This window comes from Octopus sinensis, linkage group LG2 (assembly GCF_006345805.1).
Source record: "Octopus sinensis linkage group LG2, ASM634580v1, whole genome shotgun sequence".
NCBI classification, from domain to species: domain Eukaryota; kingdom Metazoa; phylum Mollusca; class Cephalopoda; order Octopoda; family Octopodidae; genus Octopus; species Octopus sinensis.
This window is the reverse complement of record NC_042998.1, coordinates 96,764,672-96,791,324: the sequence shown is the minus strand read 5'-3', so window position 1 is coordinate 96,791,324 and position 26,653 is coordinate 96,764,672. Positions and strand designations below refer to the sequence as shown.

Here is a 26,653-nt window from a genome sequence, read left to right as displayed (position 1 = left end):
ACTAAATTATCTTCTTTCTTTTCAGATAAATAATTCACAAGCTGTTGAATTTGTAAGTAGTTTCTTTTCTCATTTAAGCTCAATGATTTAATTGCTTACATATGCTAAGTTTTTATGCATACTTATGTACAATATAATACATCTACTTTGTGATACTCTCCTGATCTCTCTCATGGTCTACTGGTTAGCTTGTTGGACTCATGAGTATAAGATTATGGTTTCAATTCCTGAACTGAGCAGCATGTTATGTACTCCAGCATAACAGCAGCATGTTATGTACTCCACTTCTTTTTATATTGTTCCAGTTCACTCAGCTGTAAATGAGTGCTAGCTTTGTGCTGGTATGTGTTTCTCACTTCAGCTATCTCATCCTCAGTGATCTGCTAGATCAAGAGTGGGAAGATCACATGACCAGCCAGACTATCAGGTTTTGTTACACATCACTGGTCATGATGCACTTCACTTTGTTTTAGCCTTCAAATGACACCATCCCACTGGCAAGACAAGCAGGCCAACTTTCTTCTCTGATTGAAAGAGGGGCTGGAGCAATGTGGAATGAAGTGTTTTGCTCAAGAACACAATGCGCTGCCTGGTCTGTGAACCAAATCCATGATCTAATGATTGCAAGTGCAACAGCCTAACCACAAGACCACATGCCTCCACCACAACTACATCGGCAACAGAAACGATTTTTCACTTGCCTGTAAGTGGCAACATGTAAACTTGATGCTCTCATAGTCAGATCTTTTTGATACAAACATATCTGATATTGTATCTGATTATTTTATATGAAACTTTACATGTTAAAGTGTTCAAGTGTAAATTAAAAGCATCTCTCATAATCTTGATAATACTAAAACTCTAGGGATGTTTGTGTGAAATATCTCAGAAATAGTATATTGTATCTTACTTTTTTTTACATATTTATTTTCATACTTACCTTCAGCAGCGCAGTACAAATTTTTGTGACATTTAGACCTCTATTTAAACACTTAAACACAATTTTTTGTTAGTTTTTTCTTAATGAAAAAAAAAATACATGGCTTCCATGACATCAACACACATACAGAATACACACACATATAATGAATGTCCTGGCATGTCAATCAACACAAGCACACGTTTGCTATCTGTGACATACACACACACATTGTCTTTGTGCTCCCTAAGACTTTTTGACGTACACAATATTTTAATCATTTAGAAATATTTTTAACTGAATGTGATTTCATCATCCGGAGTTTGTTAATTTCTGTAAAAATTTTTTATTTATTTACTTTTGTTTTAAAGTGAAAGAGAGTAGGAAGTGAAAGATGTATGTATGTGAAATAGACATGTGTGTGTGTGAAAGAGGGAGAGAGAGAAAAAAGAGACAGAGTGAGTGAAGGGGTGTGTTGTCATGTATACATACATACATCAATACACATGTGTACATCATTTTTGTATGTACGTGTACATGTGTGAGAAAGAGAGAGAGTAAGTAAGTGAACATGTGTGTTCTCATGTATGTGTAAGTGGCACTCTCTCTCTCTCTCTCTCTCTCACACACACACATATCCATTTCATATACACGTTCATACATCTTTCCCTTTCTCCTATCTTTAACTTTAAAACAAAAGTAACAGGTGATTTTCAGGATAAAAATTGTTTAAAAAAAAGCTTCTACTCATGTAAATTGATTATTATTGTTTGGATTGTTCCAATTAAATAAGGCCTGAAGTTAGGTTAAATATATAGAAATGCATAAGTACTGTGAATTCCCATTCTACAAACTGGCAAACAATTCTGTGAATATTTTACAGGGCAAGGCTGGATAGCAAGTCTAGTATTATCTAAAAAAAAATGTCATTTGTTAAAATATTTTTTGCAGTTTTTAGTCATGGGGTAAAGCATTGGTCATGACCAGTGCTGAATTAGCCATTAAGCAAAATAAACATGTACTTTGGGCATTAAGGAAATGGGGGATCACAGATATGGTAAATGGTTTACAGTGGAAAAGAAATCACTTTAAACTTTCAAAGTAGTTTATATGATTGAAAATATAATTTTGAAGTGTTTATGGTGTCATAGTGAGGATCTGATTAAAGATTTTGTAATTAATAAAAGCAGAGAAATACTTTTCAGATATAAATAAAGTGGTCGTATACATTAATAAACATTATTTTCCACCTTACTGTTAGTTGTGTTTCATTTTGAAAAATAAAAATTTATTTTATGGTTTATTATTGTTTATATTTGAAATTACATATATAGGTGCAGGAGTGGCTGTGTGGTAAGTAGCTTGTTTACCAACCACATGGTTCTGGGTTCAGTCCCACTGCATGGCACCTTGGGCAAGTGTCTTCTACTATAGCCTCCGGCCAACCAAAGCCTTGTGAGTGGATTTGGATCGATTTGGTAGGCGGAAACTGAAAGAAGCCAGTCGTATATATGTATATGTATATGTGTGTGTGTCTGTGTTTGTCCCCCTAGCATTGCTTGACAACCGATGCTGGTGTGTTTATGTCCCCGTCACTTAGCGGTTCGGCAAAAAGAGACCAATAGAATAAGTACTGGGCTTACAAAGAATAAGTCCCGGGGTTGAGTTGCTCGACTAAAGGCGGTGCTCCAGCATGGCCGCAGTCAACTGACTGAAACAAGTAAAAGAGTAAAAAGAGTATATATGGGAGCACCAAAATCTTTTATGTGCTTAGGGCCTTTATGGGTCTTAATCCAGCCCTGATCATGTCCTTTTAGCAAGGCCTTTGAGCCAGATGGGAAGGAGAGGGAAAAACATTCTCTAACTGGAAACATGACCCAAATGCCTGCAGCGTGTGTGTGTGTGTGTGTGTGTGTGTGTATGTGTGTGTTTATACATTTGGTTTGTTGGTGTTATCTGATAACTTTTAATGAATTGGTTCTCTTTCAGGAACAATTTAGCAATATTGGAAAATCATTGATGAAAACCTTTGTTATGATGATTGGAGAACTGGAGTTTGATGACATTTTTTTCAGTCCAGATCATTCCTTACAATTTACTGTAACAACATACCTCATGTTTTTAGTATTCTTGATTCTTGGATCGATTATTATTATGAACTTACTGGTGAGTTTCTTTACACTATACATACATTCACCATCATCCTTACCATCGTTACCATCATCACCATCATCCTCACCATCATTATCATCATCACCATTGTTGTCATTATCATCATCACAACCACCACTGCTGACACTGCCGCTGGCATCACCACCACCACCACCATGGTATCTTGAGCAACTTTATCATAACTTCAGCGAAATTAGGTAGACAGAAACTATGTGTAATCCTGTTAGATGGACTATATTGTAATTCAAAATTCCAACTACATTGCATGTGTCATACTGATTCAGTTTGAGAATTATGTTAAAGGTACATGTGCCTGGAATATTCAACCAGTTCTTTAGTCGATTGATTGGTTTAAAATTTGGCACAGTACTAGCAGTTTTGGAGGGGAGGGGCAAGTCGATTACATTGATGCCAGCACTTGGCTGGTGCTTATTTTATCAACCCTGAAAGGATAAAACAATATCAACCTAGGCAGAATTTGAACTCAGAACATAAAGACAGACAAAATGCCTCTAAACATTTTGTCCAGCATGCAAATTTAACAGAAACTCAGATTCTGGTTTCCTTCCTGTACAATACATCATTACTATTATAAATAATATCCATAGTAAAATGTCCAACTTGCTGTTACTTGGGGGGTCTTTGGGTGAGACTTTGAAACAGATTGTCTAAAACAAAGCAACAATAAGGTAAATAATAGTAATAATTGGAGGAGCATCATAGCCATGTGTTGAGAAGAATTTTTGGGGGTTTGGATAATTCACCTTTGGAAACATAGGTGTTTTGTTCAACATCCTCAAACAAACCTTACTCAGGGACTTTTTGAAAAGGTTGGGCTACTCAACCTGAAGAAAATTCTACTGGTTAACCATTTGCAAGGTCATGCTCTGTTTATCTTGATATGAGATCACCATGTCACACACATACAGTTGTGATGTATGTGCCTGGTGTACCTTTATCTAATGGTTAGTCATGATAGGTATATTGAGCTTCATATATTTTACCCCAGTGTCACTTTGATGGCATGCACTGCTCTCTCACTCAATAACAACAACAACAACAACAATAATGCCCTGATGCAGTACCAGTCACTGGCTCTCATGGCTTTTCATCTTAACTGATTGGAATTGTTATCATGTACGTGTTTTGTCTTGGTATAAAAGATGGGCTACAGCGAATATTCTGCTCAATACCACAGATTTGCTTGTCAGTGGAACATGTCCCTTAATGGCTGACAATATGTGCATCTCTGATCATGAGACGAAGTAGTGGAGGTGCATCACAGCCATGTGTTGAGAGGAATTCTTTGGGGTTTGAATAATTCGCCTCTGGAAACATGTTGGTTTTTTCATCATCCTTAAACAAACCTTATTCAGGGACCTTCTGAGTGGGATTGGCTACTTGACATGAAGAAAATTCTAACTGGGCCCCACTTGCAAGGTCATGTGCTGTTTATCTTGATGCGAGATCAACATGTTGTACACTTATGGTTGTGATGCATGCGCCTGGTGTATACTTATCAAACGGGTAGTCATGATGGGCATATTGGGCTTTGTATATTTGTACCCCAGTGTCACTTTGATGGCATGCACTGCTCTCTCACTCAATAATAATAATAATAATAATAATAATAATAACAATGCTTTCTCCTACAGGTTGGTTTGGCTGTAGATGATATTAAAGAAGTACAAAATAAAGCTACTCTGAAACGTAGAGCCATGCAGGTATGTATACTTGTAAATGTATTATTTCAGAAAACTGATATTTAGAAATATAAGAAAATTGTAGGCCTGTATACAGACATTAAGGATAATATTCTTACTGTAATATTAACATTAATTCATGCATAAATAACTTAAAATTTTTTGACAGCTGTTTTTATTTGTGAGATAACATTTCCTTGGTCCCTGTTTTGATTTTCTCTTTTACATCGATTTCCTCATACAAGCAAATTTAACTCTGTTGATACCACTCAGTCTGAAACTGCACCTGGTTCTATGACACAAGCATCCCATATCAAAGTGATTTAAATTATAACCTTCCATCAAAATTTAATGTTGATTTATGCCTCAAATACCAGCTAAATAATGACGAAGCTAGTTTATTAAATTCCTTATAATATTCAAAATTAATTGAAACAAAACTATGTTTTTCAATAGATGAAAGTGGAGAGTACCTACAGACTATTAAGGCCTTCTCAAACTGAAAACAATTGTTTCTTAAAGTAGTAGTAGTAGTAGTAGTAGCAGCAGCAGTAGGTTACTGTAGTTTTTTAATGGGGTAATATTTTATTCAAGATAATGTTGTTCAATATTTTTTTAGTATGTACTAGGGATGCACAGAGTGGTATTGGTTTTAACCTAAAATAATATTCAAAGGAGGACTAAATACTTTCACACAATTGTGATAGATTTATGATAACTGTCACAGTACTTAGCTCTTTTTTTTAAACTTTACCCTTTGAATAGCAGATCGAGAGATTAATTTTTTGTTACTAACCACTTTCAAACTTCGGACACTGGTAGAATGTGTCATATAAAACATCTTTTACTCTTAGTGGTGTTGAGAAAAGTTTGTATTTTCAAAGTTATTTCGTGTTAAAGTTGTCGTATTTTGGTAATTTCAACCAATCAATGATGTGTATTCAGCTGAATAAAATTACTGCTATTGTTTGTCAACAACAACTTCCGGCAGTGCATATTTCGCTTGTCACTGTTATTTATGACATATTTCATCTCAGTTATATTTGTATGAATAAACAAGTGTATCTGAAGCATGTTAACTTCATGGCATCATCACAATCGTTCATGCATTTCTACTGCTTTTAGATTTTTTCCTGTTTTTCAGCTACTGTTTTCAGAAAGACTTTTTGTCCCCCCTCCCCCCCCGCCAATTTCTTCATTTTTCACCTTTTTCCATAATTCTAACCCTAAAATACCAACCCTAATCCTATCCCTAATCCTATCCCTAAAACTCCAACCCTAACCCTAGCTGTAACCCTAAAACTTTAACCCTAACCCTAAAACCCTAACCCTAACCCTAACATCCTAACTGTAATCCTAAAATCTTAACTCTAACCCTAACACACTAACTCTAACCCTAAAACCCTAATCCTAACCCCCTAACCCTGACCCTAAAACCCTAACCCTAACCCTAAAACTCTAACCTTAACCCTAAAACCCTAAAGCTAAAACCAGTACAAATGCACGAACGATGTCATAAATAACAGTGACAAATGAAATATACACTGCCGATAGTTGCTGTTGACAAATAATGGCAGTAATTTTATTCAGCTGAATACACGTCATTGAGTGGTTGAAATTACTGAAATACGACTACTTTAACATGAAATAACTTTAAAAATATAAACTTTTCTCAACAACACTAAGAGTAAAAGATGTTTTATATGACACATTCTACCAATGTTCGAAGTTTGAAAGTAATTAGTTACAAAAAATTAATTTCTCGATCTGTCGTTCAAAAGGGAAAAGATCCCTTTTTTCTTTTTTACCTTGTTTGTTTTTTTATATTTGATAATAATGTTTTTTCTTCATGCTAACTGCTGCTGCTGCTGCTGCTGCTGCTGCTGCTGCTGCTACTACTACTACTACTACTACTACTACTACTACCACCACCATCACTACTACTACTACTTTAAGAAACAATTGTTTTCAGTATGAGATGGCCTTTATAACCTGTGGGTATTGTCCATCTTTATTAGGCTAAGAGATGTACAAAAGTGGTTTATTATTTTCAATGAGACAGTCATGGATATTTCTTTTCTTTTTTGATTAAAAAAAGCAAATAAATTTGCAGTAAATTTTGTGGTAGGTTAAAGAGATGTATCTGATGACGTAAAAGACACATGGACATATTAGGTGCACCCCAATTTCAGTACACATGTTTGAGAAAAAAGTTTTCAGTGCTTTAAAGCATGTAATATATCGTGAATCCTCGAGTATAATCCACACTTTTTTCCCAAAATTTAAAGGTCAAAATCCCTAGTGCGTACTATATACGAGGTTAAAAATGAAAAATATTTTCTAAGCAATGTCTGAGTCTCTATTTGCTGTCCGGCAATGTTTATTCAGATGCATTTTGTGATGTTGGGCATGAAAATACCTTAAGCTAAGCCTGATAGCAATGAAGTCATAAAAAAATCATCCATAACTTGCAGTGAGCAACATTTATTAAAATAAAAATATTCAGAACACAGAATAACATGTAACAAAAACAATTCGCAAACATATTTACATTCCCATATAACAGTTAAGAACATCACCATTATTGTATTACGCATGCGCAGAAGTGTTTGTTCGACTAGGTGCTGCTGGCTTGGGGTGCGTATTATACACAAAGTTTAGGTTTTTCAGTGGTACAGTCCCCTAAAAATCCCCTGCATATTATACTCAAGGGCGAACTATACTCAAGGATTTACGTTAGGTCTGTCTTCACATATAGGACTTGGGATGACATTTTTAGATAATCTTTAGGTAGAAAAGAGGGTCTTATATGCCATCAAATACAATACTTATTGTATAGAATTTTCTATGTAAAATTGCTACAATAATTTCAGTGTATATTATTTTTGGCAGTTAGGAATTAAAAGTCTGTTTTCGTTATTCCTTTACAGGTGGATTTGGTACTAGATCTTGAGAAAATAATGCCTTTCTCTTTCCATAAGAGAAAAATTATCAAATGTCAAACATTGTATCCGAATGCTGTGTACCGTAACCGAATTGCTCGCATGTTTCGCATGACATCTTATTCTGAAGATATCAACCAAGTGTTAAATCCTGAGCAGGTGAGTACTACAGAAATACTATTGGATGTGTTTTTATATCATAGGTATAAACAACAATGATGATGATGGTCATCATTTAATCCTTTGCTTCTTCAAAGCATTTTCATGAGTTTGTCCTAAATGTTCATGTTTGTTTTTGGTCTTTTAGCTACTCCTTGTTTTATATGTTCTGAGTAACATAATGCTTTCCTTTCATAAGTCCCAAGTTACTCTAATGGTTGAAAAAAAATTGGAATGTTTATCATATATGATGCATGGATACCAGGGAAATGTGTCCTGTGTATCACATATGATACAAAGGACAGGCAAAGGATTAATGTCTGCTTTCCATGCTGGCATGGGTTTGACAGTTTGCTAGAATCTGAGTCAATTCATGTTTAAAGTTACTACCCTCTTTGAAGGATTGGAGGACCACCCCCTTGAACATTACAGTTTTAGGTTGGTTTCCTTGAAGGATTGGAGAACCACACTCTCTCAAACATTACAGTTTTAGCTTAGTCTGTATAGCTGGCTGCCTATTACATTGTACTACATACATTTTATTAAGGCATCAACACTAGAGAGGGTGTCATGTCTTCAGCAAGACTAAATAGTCCTTTTGCCCCTGCATTGTCTCACTTGTTTGCCAATCACTTTATAGAGTACTCAATACATTCTATTGTGATGCCAGCACAAGCAAAGTTGCCTTGTATCCTGTAAGATCAAGTAGTCCTCACTATTCTGAGTTGTGTTCATTCACTCAAGGTGAGAAGAAGAGCAATTGATGATAAAGTAGAAATCAGGATGTCTGTGGAAGTGGTTAGGTGAAAGTTGCAACTGTGTATTAAAATTCCACTTTGCAATAATTAGGATGAGAAAAGAGGATAATTTGCTATTGCGTTTATGAATGAATGGTGCTAATAATACTTTCGATTGATTAATTCAAAAATTAACACTTTAACTGTGAAATTAAATTTCATGGTTATTCTTGTAATAATTTTAAACATCAATTAAAAAATAGAATTGCTATTTTCTGCAAGTCACATTGCTTCAAAAAACTTGAAATATTGCCATAGAAAATAATTTCAAAAATGACATTTCTCAACAAAAGACAGATGGTATATAAAACTGCTTTCTGCAGTGTTGTGATTTTATGTAATTATGTAGATTGTAGAAAAGCTTTCTGATGTATTTTATAGTTCTCAGATACCTAAAATAGCTATAGAATTTGAACCTGTTTCCTCTGACTTTGTGCATTTAAATTATAATAAAGTGTTATTAGAGTATTAAATGGAAAGTAAAAATGAGTGAATTCAATATTAATCAGGTGAATATATTAGTTCATTTGTTTAAATATGTTGACACTTCTTTTGTTGAGTATGTGGACTTGTGTTGGATATTAATAGTGTATATTTGTACCTTACTGAATAAGTATAAATTAAGGTGTGTATATTGTTTTCAAGAGCTGATTGAATTGTAAGCAAATAAAAGCCTAAGTTCATTGCTTTCTTTTTCAAACTGTTGGTATACTTTACGCAGTTAAGTGTAATGAAATTTTGGGTTGATGTGTCTGATTTCTGCAGTAAAAGGGTCACATAACTTTTTGATGCTTGCTGTTTTAGTTTAGGATTAATTTCATTTTGCAGTAATTAGAATGAGAAAAGAAGATTGTTTATTGTTGCAGTTTGTTGATTAATTAACCCTTTCGTTACAAACCCGGCCAAAACTGGCTCTGAGTTCAAATGTCTTATTTTCATAAGTTTTGAATTAAAATCTTCCACCAAACTTTAGTCACAATTTATGTTCCTAACACTAGCTGAATGATAACTAAGTTATTTTACTAAATTCTTTGTTATATTTAAAGTAATTGAAAGAAACACAGAGCATCTCAAAATAAATACAGTAACGAAAGGGTTAATGAAAGAATTGACACATTAATGTTTTATATGTATATATATGTGTATATATTTGCAGGATGAGTTACGACGTATCCAAACAAATCAAACCAACTTAAAGCATAAGGTTAACAGGTTAAATGATAATGTGGAAGAGATTAAAGCCCAGATGACAAGAGTGGAGAGTATGTTAAAAGCCGTAATCAAAAAACAGGAAATAGAATGGGAAGAAGAAGACTACCAGGAAGACTAATACTCCAGGAATGTTTACAAGTAGTGCTAGAATTATTTCTTTTTAAAGATCTGTCGAAATCAGAGGAATCTACTGTTTATATTTTGGCCCCTATTAAAAACTTATTCCCTTTTTTTTTTCATCCATATTTTTGCAAAATATTTTACTGACAAAGTTTTGATATTATTGCTCACATGGTTTTTCATTGGTTACAGCATAGAGCAACTTGTTAGCAATATTTTTTGGAATTAGATATATTCTTCCATGAAAACAATCTTATATATCATCATCATTGTCATCATTTTCATTACCACTATCATCATCACTTTATATCTGTTTTCCATGCTGGCATGAGTTGGACAGATTGATAGGATCTGATTGATGGGTCAGTGGACCACATCTTTCTCTGTCTTAGTTTCAGCATGTTTTCTACAGCTGGATGCCCTAATATCAACCACTTTAAAGTGTGTACTGGTGCTAATTTTTTCATGGCACCTGCATCATAGAAATTACCTTATCCTCAGCAAAACTAAAGAGTTGTCTTAGTACAGCATTGTCTCTGCTCGACATTGCAGAATGTACTGGGTGTCTTTTTCTTGCGGCACTGGCACTTGTGAGGTCACTTCACCAGACTAAAGAGCCACTACGTCTGAAAGGGGGAATAGGAGTGACAGAGAGAGGGATATTAGTGATGATTTTAGTGAGAGAGGATTAGGAGTTGAGAGAAGCATGATGGAAAGAATGGATTTGTGAGAGGGCTGTAGTGGAGAGAGTAAACAAAGGAAACAGCATCAGAAAAGGGTGATGTGAAGGATTAGTGGAAAAGGGTGTGAGGGTGAGTCACACATAGAGTGGTGAGGATGATGGGGTCTGTTGAGTTGGTGGTGGGGTATACAGTGCTATCCCATAGTGAGTGGGGTAGATGGAGGCTGTGGAAAAGGAAAGGGACATAAAAATAAGGGTGATGAAGAATAGGGAAACTGTGGAGAGAGTGTCAGCAAATGAAAAAGGAATAGAAATGTTGTTGAGTTAAGCCAGAGAGAGGGAAATGTGTTGGTGTTGAGGTAATGGGGAAGCTGTGGGCAAAGGGTCTGAGTGAGAAAGAAAAGTAGTGAGAGTAGTGAGGGAGAAGCAGAAAGAGAGCAGAGAATGGATGCAGTGAGAGCATCCCAGCTGCCATCATTACTTGCTTTAGAGTTCTCACCACCATGCTTGCACAAAAGTGCAGGTTTTCTCTAGTACTGCCTATTGCCAGTTTTTACAATTCCTAGTCAATCTTTGAGATTATCCATCTGTACCACATGCCTATACAAACATCATTTTCTCTTTTGCATACTTCATCAAATTCCTCCTATACATAACTTTTCTCTCAGGTTCTTTGTACTCATCATTCATGCACACTAATATTACACATCCAGAGAAGCTTGCTTGCTTCCTTTTTTTCTAGTCTTGTCAAATTCTCTGCATTGAAGGCCCCTGTCTCACTGCCATACAACATCATACTTTCCACATAAGTATCATACAATTTGCTCCTCACTTTAAGGGAGAGGCTCTTTGTTGCTCGCAGAGGTAGTTAGTTGCTAATTTTCTTCATAAATTGACTAACATGAAACCAGTTTTTATTGCTCTACTGTTAGATTTGATCTTAAGAATCTCAAGTCTTTTTGCTATATTCCTAACATCATTATATTTCCTAAGTTAAAAGGCTAATGTTTTGTTCAGCAGCCAAGAGAAATCATTGTTATAAATCATTGTTATAAATATGAATAAGAACCTATAATAAGGAAACAAAACCATTAGGTTCTTTTCTTTTTCATAGCTTTCTGAGTAGCTGAGCTCAACAGCAGTTTGTGACTGTTGTTTCCTGTCTATGAGGAATAATATCAAGTATTTTGTATTGTCTTGAATTAATATTTTTTTTCTTTGATATCTGATAATATTATGCATTTTTCAAAGGGTACATTCCCTGCTTATTAAAACCTTGGTATTTTTTATCAGATCAAATTTTTTTTACAATTAATATTGTATATCATTTTTGCTCAAAAGCCTCCATAACAAGATTACATTTCATGAACATTTTTGTTTAACTGCTGATCATTTAGATAGTATCTTGTTTACTCATGTGGTTCAACCTGAAATTGTTTATTTTTTATCATATCCCTGTATCACCATGGCTCCCTATTTTATTTGCTATATGATAATCATCATCTGTTCTGGGATAACAATGGTATATACTAATATATATATTAAAGGCTCTGTATGTGTGTATGTGTGTGTGTGTATTTATATATATCTTCATTGTTGATTAATGCCCACTATCCTATGCTTGCATGGGTCAAACCGAATTCTTTACATGTTTTCAACTAAGGTAATATTTTCCCTTGGTCAGACATGTTTTCACAGAAGATTGGAAGCAAATGATACTGCTGATGCTCAATTACAGCAATAACATGGTGTCAAGACAAGGAAACACACACACACACACACTCACTCACTCTTTTTTCTCTCTTACATGTATTAGTGGATTCTTTCAATTTCTGTCTAGCAAATCAATTGGTTAGCCTGGGGTTATGATAGAAGACATTGGCCATGCAGAGGCAATTGTCTTCTATTATAGCCACAAAGGACTGGAACTCAAAACCACGAGATTGGGAAACAAACTTCTTAACCATACAGCCACGTCTGCTTCCAGCAATTTATATCATGTGTTTGTATTTATGCATATATTTTACTCCAATAGGGTATAATACTTTTGTCCATTGCTGTGAAGGTGCTGGCCAGAATGGTCCTGTTGATATTAGAAATTATTACACAGTGCAGCTTCTTCATTACAGGACATTTTCTGGAGAAATGCAAGGAGCAGTATTGTGATCTGTTCCATTGCTTTTGTGGATCTGTCAAGAGCTTTTGATATTTCAAATGAAGAACTTTTGAGAGATGTTCCCAGAAAATTTGGTTGTCCATCCAAATTCATAAATTTCCTCTGCCGTGGCACGTCGTGCCGGTGGCACATGAAAAGCACCATCCATTCGTGGCCGTTGCCAGCCTCACTTGGCCCCTGTGCCGGTTGCATGTAAAAAGCACCATCCGATCGTGGCTGTTTGCCAGACTCGTCTGGCACATAAAAAGCACCCACTACACTCACGGAGTGGTTGGCGTTAGGAAGGGCATCCAGCTGTAGAAACATTGCCAGATCAGACTGGGCCTGGTGCAGCCTTCTGGCTTCCCAGACCCCAGTTGAACCGCCCAACCCATGCTACCATGGAAAGCGGACGCTAAACGATGATGATGATGATTTTCACCTAGAAATGTTAGTTTAAATTGTTTGAAAGTAAAATTCTGAGTTCTTCAGTGCAAAAATGGGGGTTAGTCTAGCTCCCATACTGTTTAATAACTTCCTCAGCTGTGTGACATTACTGTTACACAGAAGAAAAGAGAGAGAGGCAGGAATCATTATTACATCCCAACTTATTGGGAACCTTTTTCAACATCAAAAAGCTACAGGCTTATATCTAAAATCCTCATTAAACGACTGTATTCTGTTGGATATGCACACACTTTGAAATCCCGACAAACAGCATCTCAGTAGCAATTACAGTTTATAAAAGAATAAAACTGATAGTTAATGTCCACCCCACCCTCCTTTCCTCACTCTTTCTTTCATTACAACAGCATCTAGCCACACCTTCACAATTTAGATACTTAAGCAGCACCATTTCCAGTGGCTGCACACTGAAAAAGGAGATTTGAAATTGCCATAAGATAGGCCTCTGTATCTCTTTGAAAATTCAGATTCTTTTTAAACAATCATCCCAGCCTTTATAAAAAGGGCTCTCAGTCTGAGCTAGGTGTGAGACATGGACAATATACAGTCAGTATGTTAAGACCTTGGAGGCTTTTGTTTTCTGAAGACCCTTTCAGATAACTGGACAAGATAGAATTACATGCAGAAACCCCCTCATTAAATAATCACAAGTAATAGTAAATTTGCATTGTACAGATATCGACTGAAATGGCTCAGACATGTTGTGTGCATGTGTGACCCACATTCTCTTAGTAAGATCTTTACATCCACTTACATCCTGGTGTGAACACTTGACTGGAGTTCAAAGAACCACTTTGAAGAGAAGTATTATTAACTCTTTAAGAGTGGAAGGTATCAATCACTGTCTGTCATACAGTTTGATGGTGTCACTGTAGAAGTTATGAAGATGAAACGCATTCATCACTAAAGTGAGAAGAACTTGTATGCAAAGTGACACCTGGCTTCCTCTAGTCAAATATTTACATGTACTTACTGTGACCAATGTCGCAGATTATGGATTGAAATGTCTTCAGAAGATTCAGTAGTGAAGAAGATGACCATCATCAGATTTGATGGAAATCCATAAGCAAGCAAAGTATGCATACACACACCACACACACACACACACACACACACACACACTCTGTCTGCCTGCCTTTCTGCCCCTGTTTATCTGTCTGTCTGTTTGTCTGTCTGTTTCTGTCTGTCTGTCTCTCTCTCTTTCTGCACACATTCTCATTATTTTCCTTCTTCAATTTGCAAATTTTCTGCATTCACTGCCAACGCATCAACCAACATTTTACTCATCTCTTCTCATCAATATTTTACACATCTCTTGTAGAGTCTTTCAAATACAGAGAAAAGCTTCCTGATGTCTGTGGCTCTTTTCTCTAAACTAATTCCATCCACTTCAAAAACCTCTGTCCACCATTCTATCATTGAATATAACCATCTCCACTAATTACACCATATACAACACAATACATATTTACAATTTACATTCACCAATCTCTAGCTAGCAAATTATGTACAATGTTGTATGTGCCTGTCTGTTTGACAGTCATTTCACTTCACTTAATGTATGTCTATTGCTTCTAATGATTATGAAGAACTGAAGTTCCTGCTTTCTTTTTCTCTGGAAGAAATCCGGTTGAGGTCTGCAGATTATTTTCCTGCTGAACGTTTCTAAAGGAATTTGATGTAACTGAAAAACAGACTAACAGCAACCATATAGTCTGCAACTGGATAGATTTGAATCTAATGCTATAAATTCCAAGACTGTTGAAGATCCATTCATTTCAAGTTTGGTTCTCCATATGACTAAAATTTGAAGAGCACTAAATCAGTAATGGCAGCATTTTGAAGTTAATTAACTATATTTTAATTAAGTTGTCATAAATGGTTATATACTTCAGCACATACTATTTCCACTCAAATTTACTTTTGTGCCTTTCTGAAACCTATCATTGCTTTTCTCTCATGACTATTTTTTTTCTATATATGTATGTAGATTTTACTATAATATATATATATCATTCTCAGGAACACCTAGGGAAACACACAATAGATCTCTCACAAAGCCTTGTACTGATGGGAAGTACTGACCCATACAGGCTTCAAAGGTCATTTGTTTTCCAAACTAAGATGATGGATGGATTTGGTAGCACTTCAAGTGATTATGCAGCTCTTTTCCAAGAATAGCATGCCCACTTGTTATTCAGGAGGGACTTAGGTCTAAACTAAGATTTCCCAATCTTAGAACTGGCCAGGAACATTGTGCTTGGTGTCCTCTCTTTATGGGACAGTAACATTCAGGAAATTTACAACTTAAAGAACATGAGTTGACATTCACAATGTATATTTATGTTTCTGTGTATACATGTATATATATGTGTATGTAAATATATATATATCTGTATGTCTGTTTGTGTATGTATATGTGTATGCATATGTATGTATGCATGTGTGTGTTTGCACATATATCCGCTTGTGTGTGTACATATATTTGTGTGTGTGTATGTGTGTGTGTTTATGTTTACAAATGAAGGGTGTAGTTTTCTTCATATAACATAAAAGTCTTCACTCCTCTATGCTTGCTGGTTTGCCTTCATGCTGGGAAAATTAAGAAAAGGTGAGAGAGTAGAGAGAATAGAAATTATAACTTTATATGATGGGGTGACGTTTTAATGTGCTGCCGTTTAGATATGCTGTACAAATATGGTATTTAACAAGTTCATTAAGTTATAATTGTCTACTGTATTTGTCATAGGATATATATATATATATATATATATATATATATATATATATTTTGATGAGACTGTAACCAGACATATGTGAAAAAATTTGCTAGTTGCATGTGAATGTGCTCCATTTATTTACCTGGTACAGGTTGTAGCACCAGTTGAATATGTAGGATCCTAACTTCAATAAATAAAAGACTGTGACATACATTTTTTGAGACATAATTATTATGACTGTCTAGAATGAATGGACTTCAATAATGCTTGTGTGTCTTTCTTGTGTACTAACATACAATGCCTTATCCATTCATCTTCTACAGACGTAATTACATGGGTACAGAAATCCCAGACATATATATATATATATGTGTGTGTTGTATACATATTTTCATGTGTTTATGTAAAATGCATTAAAACAAAAAGATATACAAAAATATACAGGAATACTTTGTTAGCATCACAATCTATTTGTTCCGGATAATTTTTATTGTAATTATAAATTTACTCAAAACTTTGCATCCACATATCAATGAGTATATGTTATACAACATTTAAAACAATAAATTGCATTAATATTTTCTAAGAGGCTTTTAAGTCCCTCCTAAATTCTTCATGTGAACAGGGTTTTTTAAGGAACTTTGAAATTCTTTCTCCATCCTATCATCATCATCATTGTTGTCATTGTTGTTATTATTATTATTATTAAGACAGCAAGCTGTCAGAATAATTAGCCTGCTCAGCAAAATGCTTTATGGCATTTAGTCTGTCTTCGTGTTCTGAGTTCAAATTCCGTTGAGGTCGACTGTACCTTTTATTCTTTTGAGGTGGATTAAATTTGTACCAGTTGCGCACTGGGGTTGATGTAATCGACTTGTCCCCTCCCTCCAAATTTCAGGCCTTGAACCTCTAGTAGAAAGGATTATTATTATTATTTTTATCATTATTATTATTATTATTATTGTTATTAATATACCATTGTTATATATCTTTAAGAGCAAAAATGTGATATTGTTTGTTTAGAAAGAAAAGAAAAATGTTGATTTATCTTTTTTCTCCTCCGATTGATGTCTCATTTTAAAAGTTTTAATTAATTTTTTTTCAAAAGTTGTAAAATTATCAGCTTTTGACATTGGAATGTTTTTGTTTTCATTGTGAAATTATCCAAAGTGTTTTCTATTTTACAAAATAAAGTTCAACAAGTCTTTTTGTGTTGAATTCATTTGTGGATTGATGTAAAATTTTTATGACTATTGTTAATGTATGATCTGATTCAAATAATGTTAATAAATTACGATTAAATAATGAAATTATCAACAGAAATATGTTTTAAATTATTTATGGTGAGTTCAGATTTTATAGCATTGATCAAATGATATTTACATCTGCACTACAATTTGATCTCCAATCCTCATTAAGTATCTTATTGATCGCTATGTGTATACAGTGTAAAATAGAGGGAATGCTATTATTACCTTAGTTTAGATTGGGTGGTGCATTGCATCCTTGAGCAAGTCTCTTCATTTCATGTTGTCTCAGTTCATTATTTGCAACTCAGTACCATCAATAGCCTGATAGTTAACTCTGTACTAGACTGGTTTCTTATTCAGTAAAAAGTCTTTTATTCTCAGTGGTATAAATACTCTTGAAATTGGGAGAAGGCCAAGCCTAAAGACAGACTCAAGACAGATTTAACTTTTTTGGGGGAAATAAATGCTCTTAGTTATAGTCTAGTCTGAGACACAGTATACATTAAGGAATAATACATCTTTTATCTTTTACCCATTTCAATCATTTGATTGGGGCCATGCTGGAGTACCACTTTGAAGGATTTTTAGTCGAATGATTGAACTCTGTACTTTTTCTTTTTAAAGCCAGGTAGTCAATCTCTTTTGCTGAACCATTAAGTTACCAGGAAATAAACAAACTAACACTGGTTGTCAAGTGGTGATTTGGGAGAATTTCCATCAATCAAATCTGCTCATAAGACTTTGGTTGGCCCAAAGTACCACCCAATGGGTCTGAGCTTGGAACCATATGGTTGAGAAGCAAACTTCTTACCACATAGCCCGAGATCAAACATATTGAAATTTAGAGAGGATATAAGTATTGTAAAAATATATTCTAAAGAAGAGTTTAATAAATAAAACTGTCACTTTATTAACACCATCTCAGACATTTATGCACTATTGTGGTCACAAAATTAATTGATTTGAGTTTTAATTATTTTACAATAAAGGGTTTATTTTATTTATTTAATTTTTTGTCTTGGTTAGATCATGATTATAAAAGTGAATTTAGATTTAAAAATGATTTGAGTGGATTATAAGGCCTGATTAAACATAAAAGAAAACATTGTGATTTGCTGATACTAGGTAATTTCAATGATTTTTAAATGTCAAAACTGTTTTATTAATACTGTTAATAAAAAATGTTAATAGAAAATATATGCTCAATGGAGGGTGGTGAATTAGTAGAATCATTTGGTAAATGAAAAACAAGAATGCTCTGTAGTATTTCTTCATGCTCTTTACATACTGAATTCAAATTCTACCTAGGCCAGCTTTTCTTTTCATCTTTTCAGGGTTTCATAAAATAAAGTACCAGTTAAATATAGATGTTAATATAATCAACTAACAGCTCCGTCCAAAATTGCCAGCCTTGTGCCTAAATTAGAAACAATTATATAGCCAATGGAATATGCAACAATATTTTTCTCTCTGTTTTTAAATTTTTCTATTTCTTTCAATATATCAAAGGTAAAGAAATATTTCAACCTAGTAAAAATTAGTCATAGTTTATCATACATAATTTTAAGATCAAATGTATTTAGATAATATTTTACAATGTCTACAGATCATGTTATTGATGCACTTGAATTTCAGTTACGTTTTGTTTCTATTAGAGATTTTATTTAGATTATGTGTTTATTTTTTTAAATAAATTTTAACAAGTTTATGTTAAAAAATATTATTAAAATTTACTTGGGGGAATAAAATTAAAAAATAATTCATAGGTTATTTAATTTTTTTAATGAAATTTCAATGAATTTCTTTATATTGTGTTATCAAGTTTCATCTGATAGAATAAAAATTAAAAAAATAAAACTCATAACTAACTTTACTTATGATTTTGTAATAAAATCTCAGTGACTCACTGTATTTTTACAATTTAACATAATCATGTTGACATGTTATTAAATTTTACCTGAGGGAATAAAACTGAAAATAATATTCACAGGTAGGTATTGTAAACCAATCATTTTATGAAATTTCAGTGAATCTTTGTATTTTTACATTTCAATATAATTAATGTTGAATCAAGAATACGTTTTATATTTTTCTTGGGGAATGAAAATAAAGAACAATTCATAGGTAATTTAATCTATACTTGAAGATGAAATACTAATGAATTGTATTTTCACATTTTAACCTGTTTATACTAAATTAAAAATGATGTTATTAAATTTAACCTGAGAGAATTAAAAAAACAAAACAGGAATTAATAGGTATCTTAACCCCAGTAATTTCTTGCCATTGTATTTGAACTCTACTCTTGTTTATTGTTAAATTTCTGGGTTTGACCTAATATATACCATTATTATTATTATGTAATTTGGCTTGATTGACAGCTCCTTTATGTTTGTCAATGCCCTAAATATGTTTCTCAAGCAGCTCTAATCCATCACCTTAATTAAGGTGCAATCTGTAAATAACTTTATGAAATTATACTCCTGACACATTTCTTGTACTACTTACTGCCTATGAATTATAAAATAACATTTTCTCCCGTTTTTATGTGGTGCAATTTAAAAATTATGAGGTTATATTTTTCAAATTTACATTCAAGCTTACATTTATGTTAAATTTAAGATAAAACTGTCATGTTTCTGTACTACTTTGCATTTTAAGGAAATCTAATTCTGGAATATTAATCATCGTATATTGTTTTTATTTTATTTACTATTTAAAATATATGTTTGACCTTCATAAAATTTTAAAAAATTCAGTAAGCTCTAAAATAAGCTTTATTGTAGCCAAAGTTTTATAAAGATTGCACATTCATTAATAGACAAGTCATTAATGTATGCATATGTATGTATGTATGTATGTATGTATGTATACATACATATATATATATATATATATATATAATATATATATATACACACACACAATGGAAACCATGAGATACTTTATTCAAATCCACTACAATTGTTTTGAGTCATTCTGCAACTGTCACATCACAGGTGCCTATTGTGCCTCCTCAGGTGACTTTTTAAACAAGTTCCTTGCTCTTTCTCTTCACCAGTTCATTTAGCCTTATAACAATATATATCTACATAACTGCTCCATTCTGGCAGTTTTCATAAGTAACTACTACAGTTATGTAGATATATCTCGTTATAAGGCTAAGTGAATTGGCAAGGAGAAAGAGTGAGGAACTTGTTTAAAAGTCACCCGAAGAGGCATAATATGCACCTGTGATGCAAGAAAATTGGTTGCACAGCATCTCAACTGTGAGCTACTGGTGCAGAATGAGGCAAAACAATTGCAGCGGATATGAATAAAGAATTTTGTGAATTCCATTTTCTATCTCTGATTTGTTTATATAAAGTCTGCAGACACCAAAGAATTCATGAAGTAAATTTAGTAGCATTTGTATCTCTACTATTGATGACATTAGGTAGCCAAAAACTGTGGACAAGCTTAACTCTGCATCCTACACACACATACATACATACATTTCTATTTCTTAAATACTGAATGATGTTTATCACTAAAATAAAATATGTTTCTTTCTGCATAACCATTATATTCAGTCTAGACCACAGTTGGGTTAATTACTAAATAGATCAATTATGTTAGAACCTCAACCTTTTTATTACCATATTTTTATTAAAATACACCATTTTCATTTCCATTAGTTTTGGAAATGATGAATTTAGCAAAACAGCTTTATCATGATTAAGCTGGTGTTCGGAATATAAAATTGTATGAAATTTCAATGGAAGACTTTAAATTAGATCAACTTAAAGCAGAAAGTATGCATCATAGAACCACGTGCAATCTATCCAAAGGGTTAAAGAAAGTATATTCTTATATATTAATTAACTATTAACTTTATTCCTATATATTTTAAAATATAAATGATATGAGTTGTTACCTAGTATTATTAATTTTTTTCCTAGACAAAATGTAGGTTGGTGAATTGGTCAGATTGCTAGAGTTGTAGATTGTTTCACTGAAAAACCAAAGTTCATTTTCAAGTTTATAAAGCATAAAGCAAGGAGAATTTCCATTAAAGTGTTCAACTATTTTGATATAGCATTTTTCATACTCTTCTGAATTTTTAAAACCTAAATTTTTCAGAATTATTTTCAGAATGATTTTGAAATCCATGTACTTTTATGCCTCTATTTAATAATAGAGGATTGTGTTTAAGACATTGAGAGGCAGGTAGTAATGTATAATTGTAAATTTTGCTGATAATATTCTTTTGTGCTCCATTTCATCAAAATCTTATCATTGTATTGTTATCCACGATTTTAAAAATTGCATGTATTTTATATCATTGAATACGAATGTATCATTCTTTATATGTTTTGAAATTGTACTTGTAATTGTACAAGGAACTTCATCTGAGATCGTTTGTGGAAACTTAAACAACTGCATCTTGGAAGATCCATGATAATTGTTTAAAAATCACATATACAGTTATTTTTTACTATTTTTTTCTTGGTTTTAATCTCAGAGACATGAACTATATATTTTTACTTTTTTTCAGTCATACGACTGTGGCCATACTGGGGCACTGCATTGAAGGGTATTAATTGAATGAATTGACCCCAGTACTTATTTATATAAGCCTGGTGCTTAACAATCAGTCTCTTTTGCTGAATTGCTAACAACATTGGTTGCCAAGCAATGTAGTGGTGGGCGTTCAAACACGAATACACACACACACACACACAACAGGCTTCTTTCAGTTTCTGTCTACCAAATCCACTCACAAGGCTTTTGTTGGTTCAGGTCTATAGTAGAAGACACTTGCCCAAGGTGCCATGCTGTGGGACTGAACCTGGAACCATGTGGTTGGGAAGCAAACTTCTTGCCACATAGTCATGTCTGCACTTAAATTCACTTTTGTTTTGTAATTATAAATTATAAAAGCGTTTTTGATTGGTGGGGGGGAATATCTAAAATGACTAAATTTGAAAAGGGTGTATTAGTTCCTATCTCATTTTTAATGAATCTAATTCTGAAATGCCAGTCAACAAGACAGTAACAAGATCATTTAAATACTTAATATGGTGTTAATTTTATTTAATTAAAATATTAAAGAACTTTAATATAAATGAGCTTAATAAAATTATAAATCTTTTGAATAAACTCTTAAAATTTTTCCATAGCAACAGCTTTATTGAGATTCCACATACGTTAACAGACAGGTCATTTAATTGATATATATATATATATATATATATGTATATACATATATGTTGTCATCTTGTAAACATTGATATAATGTGTGCTTCCCAATAATCTTCTTTGTTCTTAGTATGGATATTTACGGTTTGTTGAAAACATGGCTGTTTGAAAAATGTTAATTGGTCGTTATGTAAATTATAAATTATACTGCTGTGTTTCTGTCTGTTACTGAAATATATGCCTGAATTTTACATTTTTTAAAGTAAATAAAATATATATATATATATAACTTGTTATTGGCTTTTATATATTTTGAAAATGCCTTTTTATGTATTCATCTCTTTAGCAAATCACATGCTTCTGTCCCTCTGTCATAGTTTCACATTTTTCAATACTGTATCCTGCTTAGTTGAGAGGTCACATCTTGCGAGTACTTGGTGGCCTCACCAGTACTTGTGCAATGAAAAAAAAGCACCCAGGACACTCTGTAAAAGGTTGGCATTAGGAAGAGCATTCTGCAGTAAAAAACCTTGCCAGAGCAGATATTGAGCTAGAAAAATTTCTAAGCTACATAAGATGTGCACTTGGACAGTAACAAATTGCTTGACACTCTCCCAGCCACTTATATGCAAGTAGTCAAATTTCAGCTCATATAATTTTCTTGAGAAAATCTCTTCTCTATATGATTTGCTAATATAGCATATGGTTTGTATTTGTATGTGAAGGCACATGGCTCAGTGGTTACAGCATCAAGCTTATGATCGTGAGTTTCTGAGTTCGAATCCCAGACCAGGCTGTGTGCTGTGTTCTTGAGCAAGACACTTTATTTCATGTTGCTCCAGTTCACTCAGGTGTAGAAAGGAGTTGCGATGTCACAGGTGCTGTATCGGCCTTTCCCTTGGATAACACTGGTGGCATGGAGAGGGGAGGCTGGTATGCATGGGTGACTGCTGGTCTTCCATAAGCAAACTTGCCCGGACTTGTTCCTGGGAGGGTAACTTTCTAGGTGCAATCCCATGGTCAGACATGACCAAAGGGGGTCTCAGCATGTGTTTGTTCTCCCAGCACTTAATATGCATTCATTGACTGTTCATGGTTCATTGATCAAACTTCAGCTCATTATGTGAGTTTAATATTCTTCAGGAAAACTGAATATTCTATTTAACTATCATTGAAAGAATACACTGAAAAGGCCACAGATGTGTGGTGAAAGACTTTGATAGACCTATCAATAAGTAATTAATTAACAATAAAATAAATTCAGCCAGTATATGTATTCTGTATCACAATTTTAGTTCAAATTTCAACATATATAAATATATTTATATATATTCTTTTACTTGTTCCAGTCATCTGACTGTGGCAATGTTGGAGCACCGCAATTAGTCAAACAAATTGACTCCAGGACTTATTCTTTGTAAGCCTAGTACTTATTCTATTGGGTCTCTTTTGCTGAACTGCTAAGTTATGAAGATGTAAACACACAAACATTGTGGAGACAACAGTGGAGGGACAAACACAGACACACAAACACACACACATGATGGGCTGCTTTCAGTTTCTGTCTACCAAATCAACTCACAAAGCTTTGGTTGGCCCAGGGTTATAGTAGAAGACACTTGCCCAAGGTGGCATGCAGTGGGACTGAACCTGGAACCATGTGGTTGGGAAGCAGGCATCTTACCACACAGCCATGCCTGTGTCTGTATATATCATCATCATCATCGTTTAACGTCCGTTCTCCATGCTAGTATGGGTTGGACGGTTCGACCGGGGATCTGGGAAGCCAGAAGGCTGCACCAGGCTCCAGTCAGATCTGGCAATGTTTCTACAGCTGGATGCCCTTCCTAACGCCAGCCACTCCGTGAGTGTAGTGGGTGCTCTTTACGTGCCACCTGCACAGGTGCCAGGCGAGGCTGGCAACGGCCACAGTCGGATTGGTGCATTTTACGTGCCACCGGCACGGAAGCCAGTCAAGGTGGCACTGGCATCGGCCACGATTTGGATAGTGCTTTTTATGTACCACCAGTCCAGGGGTCCTGGCATCTGCTGGATTCCAGTCATAGGATTGGTTCAATTTCGATTCCGATTTCACTTGCCCCAACAGGTCTTCGCAAGCAAAGGGGGGTTGGCATGGGTGCCTATTGTCGGATGAGGTTCGATATTGACTTCGCTTGCCTCAACAGGTCTTTGTGTATCCAAGGGAGGAAAGGCATGCATAAGTGGGCTGGACTCACTTGTCCTGCCTGGTCTTATGTACAGCATATTTCCAAAGGTCTCAGTCACTGGTCATTTCCTCAGTGAGGCCTAAAGTTCGAAGGTCGTACTTCACCACCTCGTCCCAGGTTTTCCTGGGTCTACCTCTTCCACGGGTTCCCTCAGCTGTTAGGGATTGGCACTTTTTCACACACCTATCTTCATCCATTCTTGCCACATGACCATACCAGCGCAATCATCTCTCTTGCATACCACTACTGATGCTTCTTAGGTCCAACATTTCTCTCAAGGTACTAACGCTTTGTCGAGTATGCACACTGACATTACACATCCATCGGAGCATACTGGCTTCATTCCTCGCGAGCTTACGCATGTCCTCAGCAGTCACGGCCCATGTTTCACTGCCATGTAGCATGGCTGTTCGTACACATGCATCATACAGTCTGACTTTTACTCTGAGTGAGAGGCCTTTAGTCACCAGCAGAGGTAAGAGCTCCCTAAACTTTGCCCACTTTCAACGCACCCACCCCCACTACTGACTTGGTCACCTAGATAACGGAAGCTATCAACTACTTCTAGTTTTTCCCCCTGGAAAGTGACGGAAGTTGTTTTCTGCAGATTTTCAGAGTTTAATGCTCCCGAGCATCTGCCACATACAAAAACTATCTTCCCAGTTAGCCTTCCTTTGACATTGCTGCACCTCTTATGTGTCCATAGCTTACACTGGGTACATCTTATAGAGTTTCTACCTACACCTTTTCTACAGATTGAGCAGGGCCATCTTCCTGAAGACATTTGTGGATTGTCTACCTTCCTACTTATTAGTACTTTGGTTTTATCTAGGTTGACTCTAAGGCCCCTCGATTCTAAACCCTCCTTCCACACCTGGAACTTCTCCTCCAGTTCTGATAGTGACTCAGCAATTAGAGCAAGGTCGTCAGCATAGAGGAGCTCCCAGGGGCAACCTGTCTTGAATTCCTCCGTAATTGCCTGGAGGACTATGATAAATAGGAGGGGGCTGAGGACTGAACCCTGGTGGACCCCAACCTCTACTTTGAATTCTTCTGTGTACATGTTGCCAACCCTAACCTTACTTACGGTATCCTTGTACATGGCTTGCACAGCCCTCACCAGCCATTCATCTATCCCTAGTTTCCTCATTGACCACCAGATAAGGGATCGGGGGACCCTGTCAAAGGCTTTCTCCATGTCAACGAAAGCCAGGTACAGAGGCTTATCTTTGGCTAGGTATTTCTCCTGCAGCTGTCTCACCAGAAATATGGCATCAGTGGTGCTTTTCCCTGGCATGAAACCAAACTGCATCTCGTCCACGTTGACTCTCTCCCTAATCAGTTGGGCTATGACCCTCTCTGTAACCTTCATTACCTGATCCAACAGCTTGATACCTCTGTAATTATTTGTATCTAGGGCGTCTCCTTTACCTTTGTAGCAGTTGACTAGTATGCTGCTATACCAGTCATTGGGTATAACTTCTTCGTGTATCACCTGGTTAACTATACGGGTGACTAGGTTATAGCCGACACTGCCAGATATTTTGAGCATCTCTGCAGTAATTCCTGATGGGCCTGGGGCTTTCCCTGTCTTCATGCTTCTAATTGCCTTAACTACCAAAGAATTGTCAACTCGGATGGCTGGTCCCTCTGTTGGGTTGACATTTGGCAGACTCTCTTTATCCCATTCATTTTCTTTATTCAGCAACCTTTCATAGTGGCATCTCCAAACCTCTCTCTTTGCATCCTCATTTAGCGCAAGTGAACCATCATCCATGCGGATACATTTCTCTCCTACCACATCACGATTCTCTCTCACACACTGTTTTGCAACATCAATACCTCAAGTCTTTCATCCTCACGGTGCAGAACATATATATATATACATATATATATATATTTTTTTTTTTCCAGGATTCAAGAGAATCAGGTAGTTAAATAGTGAAAG

At 35.0% G+C, this 26,653-nt stretch overlaps 1 protein-coding gene across 1 annotated transcript in view; it reads left to right on the top strand.

Moving 5' to 3' along the window:
- LOC115232467 (transient receptor potential cation channel subfamily A member 1 homolog) overlaps positions 1-13,122 on the top strand; it is a 72,722-nt gene extending 59,600 nt beyond the window's left edge. Inside the window, exons 21-25 of the mRNA XM_029802349.2 lie at positions 26-52; positions 2,909-3,085; positions 4,747-4,815; positions 7,725-7,895; positions 9,849-13,122. Coding sequence (XP_029658209.1) covers positions 26-52; positions 2,909-3,085; positions 4,747-4,815; positions 7,725-7,895; positions 9,849-10,022 — 618 coding nt within the window. The 3' untranslated portion in view covers positions 10,023-13,122. The remainder of the gene's footprint in view (positions 1-25; positions 53-2,908; positions 3,086-4,746; positions 4,816-7,724; positions 7,896-9,848) is intronic.
- Positions 13,123-26,653: the final 13,531 nt, after the last annotated feature.